At 50.8% G+C, this 16,828-nt stretch overlaps 6 protein-coding genes across 6 annotated transcripts; 2 read left to right on the plus strand and 4 right to left on the minus strand.

Moving 5' to 3' along the window:
* Positions 1-825: 825 nt before the first annotated feature.
* On the plus strand, positions 826-3,028 carry hsp90 (chaperone Hsp90; the record flags this gene model as incomplete). Its single annotated transcript, XM_025702692.1, has 2 exons — positions 826-1,086; positions 1,181-3,028. 2 exons carry the CDS (start codon positions 826-828, stop codon positions 3,026-3,028), a joined length of 2,109 nt encoding a protein of 702 aa, XP_025566281.1.
* Positions 3,029-4,199: 1,171 nt separating this feature from the next.
* On the minus strand, positions 4,200-7,054 carry BO88DRAFT_484882 (uncharacterized protein). Its single transcript, XM_025712309.1, has 3 exons — positions 6,198-7,054; positions 5,670-6,128; positions 4,200-5,606 (listed from the first exon to the last, which is right to left on the minus strand). The coding sequence occupies exons 1-3, from the start codon at positions 6,931-6,933 to the stop codon at positions 4,627-4,629; spliced, it is 2,175 nt and encodes a 724-aa protein (XP_025566282.1). The 5' UTR covers positions 6,934-7,054; the 3' UTR covers positions 4,200-4,626.
* A 566-nt stretch (positions 7,055-7,620) lies between these two features.
* On the minus strand, positions 7,621-8,057 carry BO88DRAFT_161768 (uncharacterized protein). The gene has a single exon (XM_025701602.1). It carries the CDS (start codon positions 7,860-7,862, stop codon positions 7,671-7,673), a length of 192 nt encoding a protein of 63 aa, XP_025566283.1. The 5' UTR covers positions 7,863-8,057; the 3' UTR covers positions 7,621-7,670.
* On the minus strand, positions 8,058-8,963 carry BO88DRAFT_161775 (uncharacterized protein). The gene is made up of 3 exons (XM_025701603.1): positions 8,679-8,963; positions 8,306-8,589; positions 8,058-8,186 (listed from the first exon to the last, which is right to left on the minus strand). Exons 1-2 carry the CDS (start codon positions 8,840-8,842, stop codon positions 8,373-8,375), a joined length of 381 nt encoding a protein of 126 aa, XP_025566284.1. The 5' UTR covers positions 8,843-8,963; the 3' UTR covers positions 8,058-8,186; positions 8,306-8,372.
* A 2,297-nt stretch (positions 8,964-11,260) lies between these two features.
* On the plus strand, positions 11,261-13,639 carry BO88DRAFT_422291 (phosphate-sensing transcription factor PHO4; the record flags this gene model as incomplete). The annotated part of the gene is made up of 3 exons (XM_025708567.1): positions 11,261-11,857; positions 11,927-12,980; positions 13,092-13,639. The coding sequence occupies 3 exons, from the start codon at positions 11,261-11,263 to the stop codon at positions 13,637-13,639; spliced, it is 2,199 nt and encodes a 732-aa protein (XP_025566285.1).
* Positions 13,640-13,941: 302 nt separating this feature from the next.
* On the minus strand, positions 13,942-16,524 carry BO88DRAFT_401625 (putative DNA directed RNA polymerase III subunit Rpc82). Its single transcript, XM_025705890.1, has 4 exons — positions 16,489-16,524; positions 16,359-16,415; positions 15,426-16,244; positions 13,942-15,366 (listed from the first exon to the last, which is right to left on the minus strand). The coding sequence occupies exons 1-4, from the start codon at positions 16,498-16,500 to the stop codon at positions 14,368-14,370; spliced, it is 1,887 nt and encodes a 628-aa protein (XP_025566286.1). The 5' UTR covers positions 16,501-16,524; the 3' UTR covers positions 13,942-14,367.
* Positions 16,525-16,828: the final 304 nt, after the last annotated feature.

The raw sequence follows: 16,828 nt of genomic DNA on the forward strand, positions 1-16,828 counted from the left end.
CACAACCAGTAGGGGGGTGGCAGGCGCCGAGCAAAGGGGAGAAACAGGGCTGGTTAGTGCCTGGCAAGGTGTGGTGGGCACTGGGCAGAAGCATCTAGATCCCGCAGCTGGAAGGCGCTGGAACATCCTGGGGGGGATGCTTGGGAGAGTTCGACAGTAGCTGGAGGAGCAGCATGGAATCGGTGGAAGTTGCTGGATCGCCGTAGAAACGCCGCACTGAAATTTTGTGACGGTCCGCCCAAAGAACATTAAGGTCCCGCCCCGTCGCTCTTTCCCTTCGGTTCACCAGCTATTTTTTCTCATTCTTCTCTTCCTCTCCATCCTAACTCTCTAATCACTCTTCCCTCTCACTCTCCCTCTCCATCTCCCTTTTTTCTTTCTGTCACCTCGTGGGCAGTTCTTCATCTCCTTTCCTCCCATTTTGTGATCCGTGACTTAATTTCCTCCCATTAACCCGTCTCAACTACCTCCCACCTTTCAATCCGTTTTTAGGTCAGTACTACTAGTTATACTACTACACTAAACCATCCCTCCGTCTCCCCCACCTTGGAGCTCTGACTCAGCCACTATCGTTTGCGTGCAAACTTGGCTCAGAGCGGGAGGCAAGACAGAATTTCTAGAAATTTCTGCCCTTTTCTTGCCTTCCTTCCCTCTTTGTCAACAAATATAAAGAGTCTTCCAATTCCCTTTCCGTTTTCACCCACTTCTCTCCTTCTCCACTTCAGAATCATCTGGAGGAGCTCGTCATCTCGCTTCCTCTTCCTCCCTTCCTTTTACTGACATCCTACCCCTCCTTCAGAAATCAGTCTCTCTCCTACCGCCAACATGTCTGCCGAGACCTTCGAGTTCCAGGCTGAGATCTCTCAGCTCCTCTCCCTCATCATCAACACTGTCTACTCCAACAAGGAGATTTTCCTGCGTGAGCTGATCTCCAACGCCTCCGATGCTCTGGACAAGATCCGCTATGAGTCCCTGTCCGATCCCTCCAAGCTCGACTCGGGCAAGGATCTCCGCATCGACCTGATCCCCAACGCTGAGGCCAAGACCCTCACCATCCGTGATACCGGTATCGGTATGACCAAGGCTGTAAGTTTCTCCATCACCTCCCGCTCGTTTCTCTGCCATTGAGCAGTAGCCGTGCCAAGTTTAGAGCGAATTCTGACTGGAGACTTTTTATTAGGACCTCATCAACAACCTCGGTACCATTGCTCGCTCTGGTACCAAGCAGTTCATGGAGGCTCTCTCCGCTGGTGCTGATATCTCCATGATCGGTCAGTTCGGTGTTGGTTTCTACTCTGCCTACCTTGTGGCCGACCGTGTCACCGTCATCTCCAAGCACAACGATGACGAGCAGTACATCTGGGAGTCCGCTGCCGGTGGTACTTTCACCCTCACCCAGGACACCGAGGGTGAGCAGCTTGGCCGTGGTACCAAGATCATCCTCCACCTGAAGGATGAGCAGACCGACTACCTCAACGAGAGCCGTGTCAAGGAGGTTGTCCGCAAGCACTCCGAGTTCATCTCCTACCCCATCTACCTCCACGTCCTGAAGGAGACCGAGAAGGAGGTCCCCGATGAGGAGGCTGAGACTAAGGAGGAGGAAGAGGGTGATGAGAAGAAGCCCAAGATCGAGGAGGTCGATGAGGAGGAGGAGAAGAAGGAGAAGAAGACCAAGACCGTCAAGGAGAGCAAGATCGAGGAGGAGGAGCTTAACAAGACCAAGCCCATCTGGACTCGTAACCCCGCCGACATCACCCAGGAGGAGTACGCTGCCTTCTACAAGTCCCTCTCCAACGACTGGGAGGACCACTTGGCCGTCAAGCACTTCTCCGTCGAGGGTCAGCTCGAGTTCCGTGCCATCCTCTACGTCCCCAAGCGTGCTCCCTTCGACCTGTTCGAGTCCAAGAAGACCAAGAACAACATCAAGCTCTACGTCCGCCGTGTCTTCATCACTGATGACGCCACTGACCTCATCCCCGAGTGGCTCAGCTTCGTCAAGGGTGTTGTCGACTCTGAGGACCTTCCTCTCAACCTGTCCCGTGAGACTCTCCAGCAGAACAAGATCATGAAGGTCATCAAGAAGAACATCGTCAAGAAGACCCTTGAGCTCTTCACCGAGATCGCTGAAGACCGCGAGCAGTTCGACAAGTTCTACTCTGCCTTCAGCAAGAACATCAAGCTCGGTATCCACGAGGACGCCCAGAACCGCCCCACTCTGGCCAAGCTCCTCCGCTACCAGTCCACCAAGTCTGGTGATGAGGCTACTTCCCTTGCCGACTACGTCACCCGTATGCCCGAGCACCAGAAGCAGATCTACTACATCACCGGCGAGTCCATCAAGGCCGTTGCCAAGTCTCCCTTCCTCGACAGCCTCAAGCAGAAGAACTTCGAGGTTCTGTTCCTGGTTGACCCCATTGACGAGTACGCCTTCACTCAGCTGAAGGAGTTCGACGGCAAGAAGCTGGTCGACATCACCAAGGACTTCGAGCTTGAGGAGTCCGAGGAGGAGAAGGCCGAGCGCGAGAAGGAGGAGAAGGAGTTCGAGGGTCTCGCCAAGAGCCTCAAGAACATCCTCGGCGACAAGGTCGAGAAGGTCGTTGTCTCCCACAAGCTCGTTGGCTCTCCTTGCGCCATCCGTACCGGCCAGTTCGGTTGGTCCGCTAACATGGAGCGTATCATGAAGGCCCAGGCCCTCCGTGACACCTCCATGAGCTCTTACATGTCCTCCAAGAAGACTTTCGAGATCTCTCCCAAGTCCTCTATCATCAAGGAGCTCCGCAAGAAGGTTGAGGCCGATGGCGAGGGTGACCGCACCGTCAAGTCCATCACTCAGCTGCTCTTCGAGACCTCCCTCCTGGTCTCCGGTTTCACCATTGAGGAGCCCGCCAGCTTCGCTGAGCGCATCCACAAGCTCGTCTCCCTCGGTCTGAACATCGACGAGGAGGCTGAGACCACCGAGGAGAAGGCTGCTGAGGAGGCTGCCCCTGCCGCCGCTGCTGCCGAGAGCTCCATGGAGGAGGTTGACTAAATGTTGACCGCATGATGTCACGATCTTCTTTTCGAGCAAAAGGGAAATGAGATGTAACTGATTCTTTTTTGATGACCCGGAAACTGTTCCAGCGGTATTTGCATCAGGAATCTAATATTCACTGAACGATATTGCGTTATTAATCGGAACGGCAAAGGATGGTTTTCCTTTGATCCTTTTTCTTTTTTATTACTGAATCACGAATTCTACCTTTTTTCGGCGTTTTGAGCGTTTATTACCCCCAACCTAAATACATTCCGTCTGATCCGCTTGTGGTATTAGTACGGTAGATTTATCTCGAGAATAAAAGCTTTCTCTGTTCAACTTGATGCTCTCAAAACAGTCGTAGTATACTATAGCAGTAGTATTTATCATTGTAGTTATTGTTTCCTGGTAATCCTTCCCACTACATATCTACCTACCTACATACACGATCGATTTACAATACAACCACGACATATAGTGGCTAGTCATCTTCATTGATTAATCCCTAGGTGACGGATGCTCTTATGACCGCTACAGCTATCTATCTATAGCATAAATGAGCAGCACCATGAAACAGGAGAAACGTCAGTCCAGTCAAGGGTCAGGGTCAGGTCAGCGTCAATATGATGCTGTCGACTTTCACCAAAATTGCTAGTATTTAGTTGGTTGGTTAGTAATTATATATCGAACAGTATTGATCAAACAGTCAGTAGTACTCGTGATGGTAGTGTGGTATTCTTTGATAACTAATTAACTAGTAGTTAGTGGTCATACTGCTACACAGTGAGTGGTAGGTAGGTAGGTACACACACGCGCGCGCGTGTATATATAGATATATATAGATATATCCTATACTTTTTATATGGGATTTAAAGGGTTTATTCTTCTATGGGTGGGGAGAAGGGGACAATGGGAGAGGATGAACTTACTACTAAACTAGTTAGTAAGTACTACTACTATGTAACTATCAATATACTAATTGAAGCAGGGATACGAGACGGTTAGACATTTGTGTTTCATTCTTACTGTGTAGAAATGCATATTGTACTTACTGCTGGTAGTGATTAAATCTGTGAGTGTTTCTTTCTTATTGAAGTTAGTCCAGCTAGATTTACTAGTATGTAGTACTTAGAGTTATGTGTGTGTCTACTTTTGCAATTCTTGAAGAAATAGGAACTTCCCGTTTCGTTCATATTACGAGTCGATTGAATTTAAGCTACCAGAAGGAAATTCGATCAAGCGAGGAGCCTCCCCGGTGACTTGTGTTGTGGTTCATGAGTACATTGTGCACATATCTTCATTAAATGTGACTTGAGGGGAAGTTGTATGCAATGGGAAAGCGCCGGAAAGGAATATGGGTGGATTGAATGGGGCGGGGAAACGATGAAAGAGAGAGAGTGGGGGGGAAAGGTGGAAAGTAGGGAATGGTCTGTGGTAACGCCGGGGCTTGCTTGCATGCGAGTCAATCCAGTTGACGCCTGTTGCCTCAGGAACTTATGTCTCGCCGCTCTCGTAGATGATTGGGGAAAGGATTATGGGGGATTGTAGAGTAGAAAAGGAGAGTGAGGCGATACGAGTATAAGTGCCCATCCTAATAAGTAGGGCTGGGTCACTTAATCAGTCGATCCGCACCAGTCAAAGTGCCATTCAGACAGACTGCGCGAGGATAGCCCCCATGCTTTGGCAAGCCAAAGAGCCAGCCCCCCGACAACTCCAAAGGAGCCCACAATCTGAACAATGGCCCAGCCCCGCCGCTTAAGATCCTCGGACAACCAAACAAGTCCCAGAGGGTCTTGCGGGCGAATTCGGGCAAGGTGATACTCCACATTCTGCCCACTTTGTGCTCGAACAAGTAGACTGCCCCCGCTTGCTTTCTCTAAAGGAGCACGGAGTCCGCAAAAGCCTGGCGTTTGTGTAATGGGGACCAAAGACCCGTCGACTACGCATTCGCCTAACCGTTCTGTGAGCCAGACGGCACGCTCACCCCTTGCCATGGCAGCGTATCTCTCTCGTTCGTTTTTAAGGCTTTGCTGCAACTCAGATGCCCACTTTGCCAACTGCAAACGGGCCATTTTCTCCTCCTGTCGCGTGTGATCTGCTATACGAGCCATAGTGTAGCTGGGAGAACCCCGGCTTGAGCCATGGTGGAATGGTTGTGTACTAGGTTGGGGGCGATTTGGGCGTTGCCAGAGATGCGCTCGTTGCTGTTGGGCTAGTTTCTTTGCAGCTGAGTGCCGCATCCAAGTCATATTCTCGGCGTCGAACAACCTCTGGACCAGCAAGGTCAATTCAGAGGGCACCAGGGGTTGGACATAGTCGGGGCTCATCAAAGTACTGGCATCCATAACATCGTCATCACTGGTTTTTGCCGATGATACCGCAAAAGGCAATTGTCCGTCAAAATCATCTGCTCCGAGACCTGCGTTTCCAAAAAGGAAGGGCTTGGCGGGAGTGGCTTGTGTATGCTTGTGGAACCCCGACTTAATTGCAGAAATCTGCTCAGGAGCCAACAAATCAGCCTTGGATATTAGAGGAATGACATTGGTCCATTCGCATAGCGTGTCGATGCATTCCATGTCTGCCGCGAAAGTATCTGATGGAAGGTGAGCTCGTATTATCATCGGGAGTGGACTAACGAAAAGCTCGAACTACATACCACCAGAAACGAGATAAAGTACAGCATCAACTTGGGTACCACCCTGCCCTGCGAGCAAATTCTGAAAGTCGTGATCGCAGGAATTAATAGCTGTTGTTGCGCGGGATAGTTGTTGACGTATGTACTGTATGATGGCATCCACTTGTCCGATGCGACTCAGCGAGGTTGCAGGTGTATCAACGAAGCAAATATTCCGTTCTAAGACCACATCACCTGTACTTCTCCTGCGGCGCAGCACGCGTGAATCTTCCAAATCTGACCACCAAGATGGGTAGGGCTTGGTACTGGCGTAGATTTCTGATGTAGCTGACAACGGTAGTCGATGGGCTTGAGAAAGTTGAATTGTCATAAGAGACGTCCGTGACGGTGTCAAGGCATCGGTGGGTGGGAAGTCGTCTACATGTACAATGTCTTCGCAAGCCTGGACGATCGACCTAATGAGGGATGATTTCCCAGAGCCTGGAGCATCGGTCAGCACGCACTCTGCAGTATCACAGACACTACAAGATTAAAGATAAAAGGGCTCACCAGAATCGCCCGCAACAAGTATTTTAAACCTTCCAAGTGACTTCCCACGAGATGTAAACGGTCTCCGACTAGGCATCTTGATGCTTGGCATGATGAATTGAGATGTGCTATCGTGGTCTGGGTTGTGGACAGATCGAGAATCATTGTCTTCGTCTCCGGAGGCAACCGCCTGACTACTCAAGTCATCTGTGATAGAGATTTCATCTAGGTGGCGCATAGATTGGTTGGAAGTAGATTTGGGACTGCTAGGGAGAGATGAAGGGTCGTCCGGGTTGCTGAGATTCAAGGGGGTGAAGGGCCGGGGAGAGATCAGGTCGGAGGTAATAGAGGCGTCCAGTCTGTTGGAATGAAGTGTATCAAGGGGCTTGAGCGTTGACCTGCGGCGGTTGAGGCCGGAACCCTGGTCGTCATCGTCCTTATCGTCGCGGTTGGGAGATTGAGATGTTGTGGAAATCGGTTCCACTCCGGCGGGATTACTATCGACTATCTGGTCTGACTGGGACAGGGATGCAGGTTGACTAGTTTGGAGGATACTTTCTTCAAGGCTCTGTACGCCATACATACTCGTCCTGGAGGCATCGGGCTCATCTGAGGAAAGGTCATCATCGTGGTCGAGACCGTGATTGCGGGACAGAAAGAAGGTCGCGGGGGCGGCACTGCGGGGGTCGATCCACTGCTGCTCGATGGAGGCCTTGCGAGATCGAGGCAGCGCAACATCTGGCACTGGAGGTCTCATGGTGGAGAAAAGAAGCAGAAGTTACAGCGGCAACTCAACAGAGACCTTGCGGTGGCCAGACATCGAATAGTACGCAGTCCGTGATTGTAGTTGAGAAAACAGGAAGACACGCATTCCATCGTGAAGGAGCGACGTTCGATCGATGCCTGGTCGGTTTTGATCTGCGTTTATGTCATCATCAGGCATTGGGTGATTGCCACGTGATGGAGCATCTGAGGATACCCCGCACCATGATTAGCTAAGCCATGCATGCCGGTATATCTGGTTAGTCACAGTTGTTACAAGTTACTATATACAGTTACTATTAAGTAGGCATATGATTTTATTATTGGAGTGTAAAGGTAGAGAGAATAGTAGGATGTAGATGTAGATACTTTGAACTGTGTTTAGTGTATACCCGCTCTGTCCACTGCCGAGAGAGTTAACTGTAGCTTAGCTTAGTCCAACTAGTCCTCGGGGCTGTCGGAAACCATTCCGAAGAACGGCGTCGCAATTATCCGAGTACGAATAATGAATGAATAGCATTTGATAATAATAATTATTATTATTATAATTATTTCTACATTGTTCCCTGCTGATATTGTTACCAACAACAACTAGTAACGTAGCAAGGAATAAGAGCACTAATTGAATATTTAGTGGACGCCTTTTAGGTTATGACCAAAAGGTTAACGCTATTTCAAGTTTGTCGGGATTTGCGAGCCATGACCTGAATCGGGTTTGCCGACCCTCTTGGGTCACTTGGTGCGCAGGAGCCGGTATTTTATCGATAGATCCTCCGTACACATCCCGCACACGGCAGCAACAATGGACGCTTCGCCTTCCCAACACCCTCCAATCGCGATGATCAAGTGCCTCCATACCCTCGTGGTCATGGTTGATCTGATCCCACTTTCAAATTGGACCAGCTGTGAGAACTTAAACGTCATCCACCGCCAAGTTGATCGCGTGAGCAAACGCCCTTCAATGGCACTAGCTTGCCCGTGTTGATTGATAGTGAGCTAAGGGCGAAGCTAAGTAGCACGAAAGAAACAAACAGCCCTCTCCTCCCTCATTTTTTTTTCTCGATGCCACTACGGAGAACATGGTAGCCTCTCTCCACTATTCCTTCCATGACGTTCACACAGTAACAGGCAATTCAAGCCCCTTTGTTGCACCATCATTGGATTCCTGCCCATGTGTTTTTAACTGACAGTAAATTCGAGTATGGTACTTCCACCAACCCAGCTAATGGGGAGAAATAGCAGATACGACTAATTAACTCGTTAGCTGAGATTAACGTCGCCAAATGTTTCAAAAGATTTTAGCACTAGCTTCCAATCTGCACCTAGAGATTACTAGATGCTTCGGCTGCAGGCTAGCCTAGCCTTACTTAGTTCAACGCCACCCTGCGAAACCGCTAGGTGAACCGAGCATGGCTAACACCTCGCCAAAAGATGTCAGACCATGATTTGATGATTCGACGATGTAATATCGAGCCGGCGCACTACTGGCCAGACTTGCGTGGTCTTAGGCGGCAGCGCGGACGCCCACCCGCTTCCATCCAGTCCCGTTGACCGACTAGGGTGTTTAAGGTGGCAGAAGCTATGTCTAGTAGCTTCGTTCGCAATAAGCCCGCGGAGGCCAGTTGGGAATCGATCCAGCTTCATCCTGTTGCTGGACTCCGTAAAAAGTAGGTGATAATGTGAGCATTCCTCGGCAGCTCGAGACGGCGAACTAAATCAAAGAGATATCTACCCACTCACTACTTGAGTACCCACTCGGGGGTATATGAAGGTACTAGGTTCGTCCGTGACACCTGCCTGTATCGGGAGAGAGAATAAAAGGGTGGTTTAGCGTTGGTGTGTTGCAGGGGCAGGGGAACAATGTAACAAACAAAAAAGAGGAAAAGAAAACGAGACGGGAACATCCGGGGCGCTCTTCATGCCAGTGCCTTCCGAAAGGCTTGCATGGACCTCAAGTAACCAGGGTCATCATACGAGCATGGGTGGCCATTCTTTCCCATGTTCTTCAGCATTTGAGATCATGATAATCGATCAGTTCACGTAGCCGAAGCGATGACCTTGACTTAAGTTCCTCAGCTATAGATGAACATGCAGAGCTCAGGCCATATTCTCCTGAAATTGAAAGAAACTGGTTGTTACCTGCTTACTAGGCGGATATTATACTTAGTACCTGCACTACTACTATACTAGGCCGTAAGCAACGCCAACCACTACAAAAAAAAAAAAAAGCAGAGTTGAAAGGCAGGGAAGAATCAACCCAGCAGCCACTCGTTGAAGGAGTCAAATCGTGCTGTTATTTTAGCTTAAAGTTACCCTCTCCGAAGGGCTCCATTCTGACCCCTGCCTCAGTCGCCATTAGGTGGGGCCTAGTCATGTTACCCACTCACACTACCAGAGTAGTAGACCATTTGCTGTAGTAAAGTACTTCTTCGTGTTGGGGGCCTCCCCGGGATGGAGCCCTCCGCGGAATCGTGGATAGCAGGGTTGGGAGACAGGCTGTCTTCTTGAGAGCTGATTTGTCACATTCCCACCCCTGCAGAGATTCTGGGCCGTGGCCATGATCTGTCCCTGCTATTGTTGTTTTTATTCGTGTTATCGCCACAAACTAATCGCTGCGAGTGCTGTTGCATCGAAGAAAAACGGAGGTGTAGATGAAGAGCAGGGGATTCGCTACACGCTGCAGGAAACCTGCCACACAGGACAACTGCTAGTAGTCAATATTCACACAAGCACTACTAACCCAAGTATCTACTATTCTCTAGATTCGGACCGTTACTATCCGCGGCACGAAGCTCCACTCTAGAATCTAGATGAATAGTAATGTCTTGTCCGCACCAGAGGACTATTGGCCGGCCGTGATATGTGCGCAAATATCCCACGCCGACAATTTATATCTCTGGGGTTTGTGGGTGCGTATAATAACTTTTCAATTGTGCGGAGGGCTGTGCTCATTAGTATTTGCTCCTATACCTGGGTTTACCAGCCGAGAACCTCGAGGCGGCTTTCCTTTCAGCTGAAAGACCCAAAGGAACAAGCATGGGTTATTTCTTGGTTTGGGTCTACCAAGCAGCACCCTTGGAACTCGGTGTGTCCTTTTTCCCGTTTTTACTGCCAGGTACCCTAAGACAGAGACAGGCTGCAGTCCAAGCGCTAGATCGAATCCAGCCGATTCTCATCAATTCAGGCTCTGTGACGGGGCTTGTCCCAAACGGGCAAAGATGGTCTCTGCATACCCAATGGAAGACAAGCAGAAACTCTAGTACCATTGGACAGATGAGATTCCACTAGTAATGTATTGGTTATGGTGATACGATACCAAGGTACTAGAGCGACCATACCTACCTGCCTAGGCAAGACCGACCCAAGTTGGTCTAGTCCCTTCATTCATTTCATTTCCCTTCCAATTCTCCGGTCGAAGCTGCACTGCCTGGGATCCTCTTTCTCCTCGTCTCCTCAATCTCCGGACTGGCACCTCCGGACCAGAGTTGTGTCTGTAAAAGCCGTCGAACTTAACCTTTAGCGTTTTAGGGACTCCGAGGATTATCCACAATTATTCCACCCTCCCCCCGGTAATCAACTCACTTACTTACTCACTATGAACTAACTAGAGTCCACCCTCTACGAATCTCCTGCGCCGCTGTTGCCCCCCCGCCCTCTGTCCGCTAATTAACCTTCCACCATGGCTTGAATGAATGGTACACCCATTTCTGCTGCTTCGCTATATTATCAACAATTTAAAATAAAAATTAATTCTCGACTACGGCAAGATTAATCTCTTGATTTTCACTTTCTCTCTTGGGTCTAGTTCCTCGATTTCGTTCTGTATCCTTCCTGTGCTCTGTCTTCCTTCCGTGGCCCCCTCTACCACCGCCGGTACCCTCTCCTTCGGCTTCTCCCTTCTCTCTCTCTCTCTCTCTCTCTCTCTCTCTCTCTCTCTACCTCTTACTCCCTCGTACTTTCCTCATACTACATACTACGTCTACTAGGCTTGAGCCTTACCATTTCCTACCATCACCACCATCGCCTCCTCTTCTCCCTCTATCATCGTCACCGCTCTCGCCATGCCCAGCAATTCTTGTTGAGCTTTTTGCTCTCCCGCCCTATTATTCACTTCCTCTCTTTCGCGCCGCGGTCCCGAAAATCATTCGTTCCTAGCCTACCGGGTTTGCTTTTGACTTTGCCTTCCCTTTCTCCGGCACGATTGGCCCTCACATCGCCCGCACCCTAAAATCCCACTTCCGATCGGTCATCTCCAACGTCTCGTCTTCCCTTCTCCTCCGCTTTGATCTTTTGTTACTATCCGGAAGGCGGCATCCCTCGTCATGGAACAAGAGCATCCTCTGGCCTGGTCAGATATGACCAACCCGGGCGATGATGAATTCTCCAACTTCCTCGAGTTTGGCATGCAGTTCCCTGATGTGGAGGGGCATGGGCCAAGTGACCCTCACGCTTCCCGGCCTCTTGCCCACCCGGCCTCGATGTCGATGCCCGCCACAACAGCACCTGCGCAGGAGCAATTGGTCCGCATGGATACCGATAATGTTACCACCCAGTCGCCGTCGTACGCCCACCTCATGAACAATGATTTCTCCCTCGACCTCTCCAACCACGGGCAGCAGGTCCAGCCGCATCCCTCCTCATACTCGAATGCCCCAGTCACCCCGGCATTCTACGCGCACAAGCCCCCGCAGCCCCAGTACTTTCACCCTCAACAGCAGCACCAACCGATGCAGGAACAGTCACACCAGATGTCCCACCACTCGCACCCAACGACACAGGCTTACGTTCCTCATGGTCAGACTGTGATACCACCCACCCCTAACAGTATCGAGCTCCAAGGAAGTGCCGCTACGCACTCACACCGGACTGATGACGGTCATGAGATGTACGAGCGGTTCACTCGAATGAATGACGAACAGGTAAGCATGGTCCTTTCAACATCTGGAGTTTAGCCTGCATGATCTAATGCATGCACCCGCTCTTCGCAGGCCCTTTACACCCCCCTGGTCTCACCTGCCATGACCCCATTGGAAAGTCAATTTCGCTTCCCTGAATACACCATCCCTGGAGAGTACTTCACCCCTCTCACCTCGCCGGCTCTCGAAGCTCACACTTCCAATCCCACTGGTTACCCCTTCCATACCGGCCAAATCTCTGAAATGGGATTCGTGCCCTCCCCAGCCGATAATGCACTTCCTATGTCGTCAGCCCCCTCCTCGCCGGGTCTGATGCGGAAACATCGGCGCCAGCCTTCAAACACCAAGTCCTTCTCCGCTCGCGCTAAAAAGCAACAATCGCCTTCAGTTCGGCCCCAGGCACGGAAAAAGTCACTTTTGAACATCAACTCGGACGAGGTCTTGAATAGTCTAAGCCAGGACCAGGGAAGTAGCAAATCGCGCAGCTCTGGTGGTAGTGGTCTCCGCTATGGGAGTAATGAGAGCTCTGGGCAAGATTCCGTCTCTCCAGAGCCTCTATCTGAACCACTGATGCCGCCACCTGCTCTTCCTCCGTCCCGCAAGTCTCCCGCGATAGCGCCCCAGACTACACAGGTGTCACAAGCCAATGAACCCGCAACCCCGGCTTTGCTGATGCGCATCCAACGGTCCCCACACAGCAACGCCTCTACTGGCCCGATGGCAACTGTGTCCAGGCCGGCTCCCTCTGAGCCACATGACGATATCATGGAAGATGTTGTCCTTCCAGAAGCAGCTACCTCATATGGGTCAGTCTCGAGGCCTCCAGTGAACCGCATTGACACCACAGTACGGGCGGACTCAACCTCTTCAACGACTACGCCAGGTAGCGCTACCCCTGCCATGGAGCCCAAGTCTGCTCCAGTGGTCAACAGACCTTCCCATTCTATCGCGCCCAGCCCTCGTTCTTTGGCCATGCCCTCCCCCAGCGGACCGGTGCCCAAGAAGTCTGATACTCCGAAATTAGGGCCTCTAGGCCGAAAGCGGCAGAGTCTCAGCTCGTCTCAACCTAGCCCTAATTTACGTCCCAAGATAAGCCCCAGTATACAACCATTGGTGCGCGGTGATGGTAAGTACTTTCTACGCAATCTGCGCCTTCCTCGCCCGGCAGTCTTTCATCGACTGAAGAGTTGCTCCTGGGCACCTTTCGCGGTGTTTCAAGCTAATCAGTGTTGTCTAGGAGGGATTACAAGCGAAACCTCAGCCCTGTACCTTGCGTCAAAGTCGAACTATCAGCATATCCTAGATGGCACTCTTTTGCCTGGCGTCTCCTACCCTGAAACCTTGGCCGAGAACCTAAGCTCAAAGCGGACAAATCATAAACTCGCAGAACAGGGACGGAGAAATCGCATCAACAATGCGCTCAAAGAGATTGAGACCCTTATCCCGGCATCATTCGTTCAAATAAAGCATGCTAAAGAAGCTGCAATCTGCAACGCCAAGGGAGGGGAAAAGGAAAAGGAGAAGGAGAAGGAGAAGGAAAAGGCTGGAAACCAACCTATCAGCAAGGCTAGCACTGTGGAGATGGCCATTGATTATATCAAAGCCTTACAACAAGAACTGGAAGAAACAAAGGGCAAATTAGCAGCCGCTGAAGAGCGCCTGGGGGAAGGAAAGGGGCCGGCAAAGCGTGATGACAACACAACGAACCCTGAAAATGGGAAAAAAGCAAATGCCGTTGATGCGGAATCGGCAGCCACCAGTCTCGAGATAGGCAACTCTGCATAGGGCTACGATTGAAACCTCGTAGTCGAGTTGATTCCCGAGCTGGACTGGCCCTTGCCTAAAGATCACTATGATGTGATATGTCGTTACGAGCGCAGATTTGAGCAAAAGTATAGACCGGTGTTTTACTGGGAAGCGGCGGGTGTCGTTACACGTATCTTGATGGCTTTTCTATTTGTGAGTTACGGTGGCTGCTTCTGTCACTTCTGGAAATGTTAATAAACGGGGTGGTTCTTGTCTTTTCGCACGGGTTAATGAGAAGGGGTTCCGGGTGTAAGCTGCATTTTTCTTCTCCATTGCCATTTCCTGCTCCCTTTCCACTTCTTGTACATGGCCCTCTTGCTTTTCTTCTGCCCCTCCTGCTTCTGGCAGCGCTTCGTTCTTGGTGGCAGTAGCTACCTGAGCCTTTCCACGTAAGGTATCCTGTCACGCGGGTGTGTTACACTTACTGCCGGGGATCTTTCCTCTTACTTAATGTTACTGTATCTAGACCGCAACTTCTCGGTATATCGGTGAAATAAGATTGGGTATGGAGGTTACTTTGGTATTGATAGTATACATTGACGTAGGCAAAAGCCAGCAAAGGCTTTGGATGCAGACTGCCTATGGCAACCATCTAGCTGTATATAACACGTATGTCTGAGACATACAGCATGAATATGTGAAATCGTTCCAAACGTCATATTCCTTGATCATAGAAGAAGAAAAGGGGATGCAATCGATCATTCCAATCAGTAGTCTCGCATGACCGCAACCATCTCATCCAACCGGGCCACTTCCCCAAGCAACAAGGCCTCTTTAGCCTTCCACTGCTCCAACAGGGTCAACTCAGCCTGAGACAGATAGCGTTCCTCATTGCCCTTTACGTCACTCCGCTCTGTCTTCTCCAGAAACTCCTTGAGTCGGTTTCGCTCGAAGCGCAGGCGTTGCATACACCTAGACATAGCCTTGTACGTGTCCTCCAGAATGCTGCTTCGGATGCGGTCCGGGTCATAGTACCAGAGGTAGATCGTACGAGAGGGCTGTCGCTGTGCGTCTCGGGGGACTTCTTGCAGATCCACGAATCCACCGGACTGCATGCTAGCGAGAACTTGACGCAGGTCTTTGAAGGGGAGAAGACTGATTTCCTGTAGGCGCTTCTCGTCGAGCTTGCCCTTGGCGTGCAGTACGCGGATCACTCGTAAAGCGACGTCGCCGTAGCGGGCTTCGATCATTCGTTCCAGTTCTAAGTGGCGGAGCTTGCGCGCTAGGTGTCGGAATTCGACGGTCCAGGTGATGAGTCCGGAAAGTACGCGCTTAGATGTGAGGTTGTAGGGGGGCTGCGAGAGCAAAGAAAGGTGTTGGTCTACCTCGTAGGTGCGGCTGGGGGCTTCTGAACCTTCACGGTCGGTTCCATTGACACTGTCCTCCAGAGGCCGTTTCCCACGTTTGTTGATGGCCTGTGGTATCTCCATGGGACCTATGGAGCCTGCAAGGTCCAACTGCGGGTCGACTTCTTCTGTCACCGCACTAAGAGCGATGGGGACAGAGTATTGCTCGCCTTCCTCTCCTTCGCGCGGTATCTCAGCACTATCTCGGCATTGCTTGGTTTGGTATTCTATGCGTCGTAGGAGGCCCTCGTAGACCTGTGCGGTTACTGGTGATGAGTTCATCTCCGCAAGATCCAAAAACCGTCGGTTCCGAAGAGCAACGTCGAGTTTCTCATAGTTCACGCGGACAACAGTAGCCAACTGTATTGAACAAAACCATCAGTCAAGCGGATCTATCAGAGAGTTTTATGCAGTCTCACCTCCATGGGAGTGGTATCCCCACCCATCTCGTCATCCGACCATTCGTTCTCCTCCTCTTCATCCTCATCCTCATCAGCATCGGCGTAGTCCATTCGTGCCTTTTTGTTTGAAGCATCTGCAGACCCGGTACCATGCCTCCTCTTCGCGCCCCGGGGTAACCCGTTATGCATGAGCCCGCGGGTAAGGTCCCCATCGAGTCTTTCCTTCAGAAGAGTAAGAGTCCCTTCCAGGACTGTTTCGTCCAGCTTCTTACCCTTTAGCTGCTTGACATCAGGTCGCGACTTAATGGCACGTTCCGCATCCAGGGCGTTGTCAGCGTAGCTTTGGAATTGCGCATCGCGCACACGAAAAATATAACCGTGGGAAGCCAGGATTTTCAGAGTAGGATGTAATAGCGCCGGCTGGTCGGAGGTGTGCTCATCATCGCCATTCATCTGTTCTTCAGTCTCTTCACCTTCGGTTTCCTGTTTCACGCCATTCGCTTTAGGTGGTGCGGGTTGTAGTTCCGGGAGGGTTTCGAGGTGGCCGACTTGCGCGTGTCCGAGATACATAATGGTTTCCATAAGGGTAGCCGCATACTTTCCAAGCCGTTCTTCAATGAACTCCAGAATCTTGCCAGAGCGAACAAGATAATATGCAGCCTGGAGGTTTGGTTCGTAATAGGTAACACCATCGTCGTAGGAAGTGTAATGGTAAACCAGGTGGTGTTGAATCATGGCGGAAAGTCCATGACGAAGTTGACGATCGGAGAGGCGCGAGTAGAACTTCAGTCGCGGTAATGAGAGCCGGTCATAGCGCTGGAGGGTTGAGAAGATACGCTGGCGAAGACGGATGACGGTCAGCCTGTTGCTCGATGTGGCCCGCAAATTGACACCGACTATATGGTTTTCCATGGATGCAGCGGGTTACCAAGTGAGCAAAAGCGAGCATACCGCAAAAAGCTCCCCAAAATTATCCTCGACCAAGAGCGCACATAGCTCTGCCGCGTACTGTTACTCGGACCATTAGCAGTGGTTAAAGATGAGGGGCGGGAAGAGAGGGGAGGGGGAATTGATCGCATACTTGGGAAGTCATAGTGGATGGCTTCTAGAGAATGCGAAAAGCTTCAATTCTCTAGAAGGGGGGGAAGGTCACCGAGGGAATCGCATGAGGTAAAGTGCAAAAAAGGAACGACAGGCGCGAAATGGGGAAGCCGGAGCAACGATGATCAAGATTGGGGATACTTTTTTTCGGCAATCGGAGAAGGAGAGAAAGCGTGATCTGCAAAATGTCATGGTGATTGTCAGCCTGAGGCATTGATGTATTACTACTTTGCACAGGACAACTGCTCACATAAGACATCAGGTGACCCGGAGGACGAGGAAAAGCCGGTTCCGCCCGCACTCGCATTTCGGGCCAATCA

The sequence above is a fragment of the Aspergillus vadensis genome (genome assembly GCF_003184925.1).
Source record: "Aspergillus vadensis CBS 113365 unplaced genomic scaffold BO88scaffold_3, whole genome shotgun sequence".
Classification (NCBI taxonomy): domain Eukaryota; kingdom Fungi; phylum Ascomycota; class Eurotiomycetes; order Eurotiales; family Aspergillaceae; genus Aspergillus; species Aspergillus vadensis.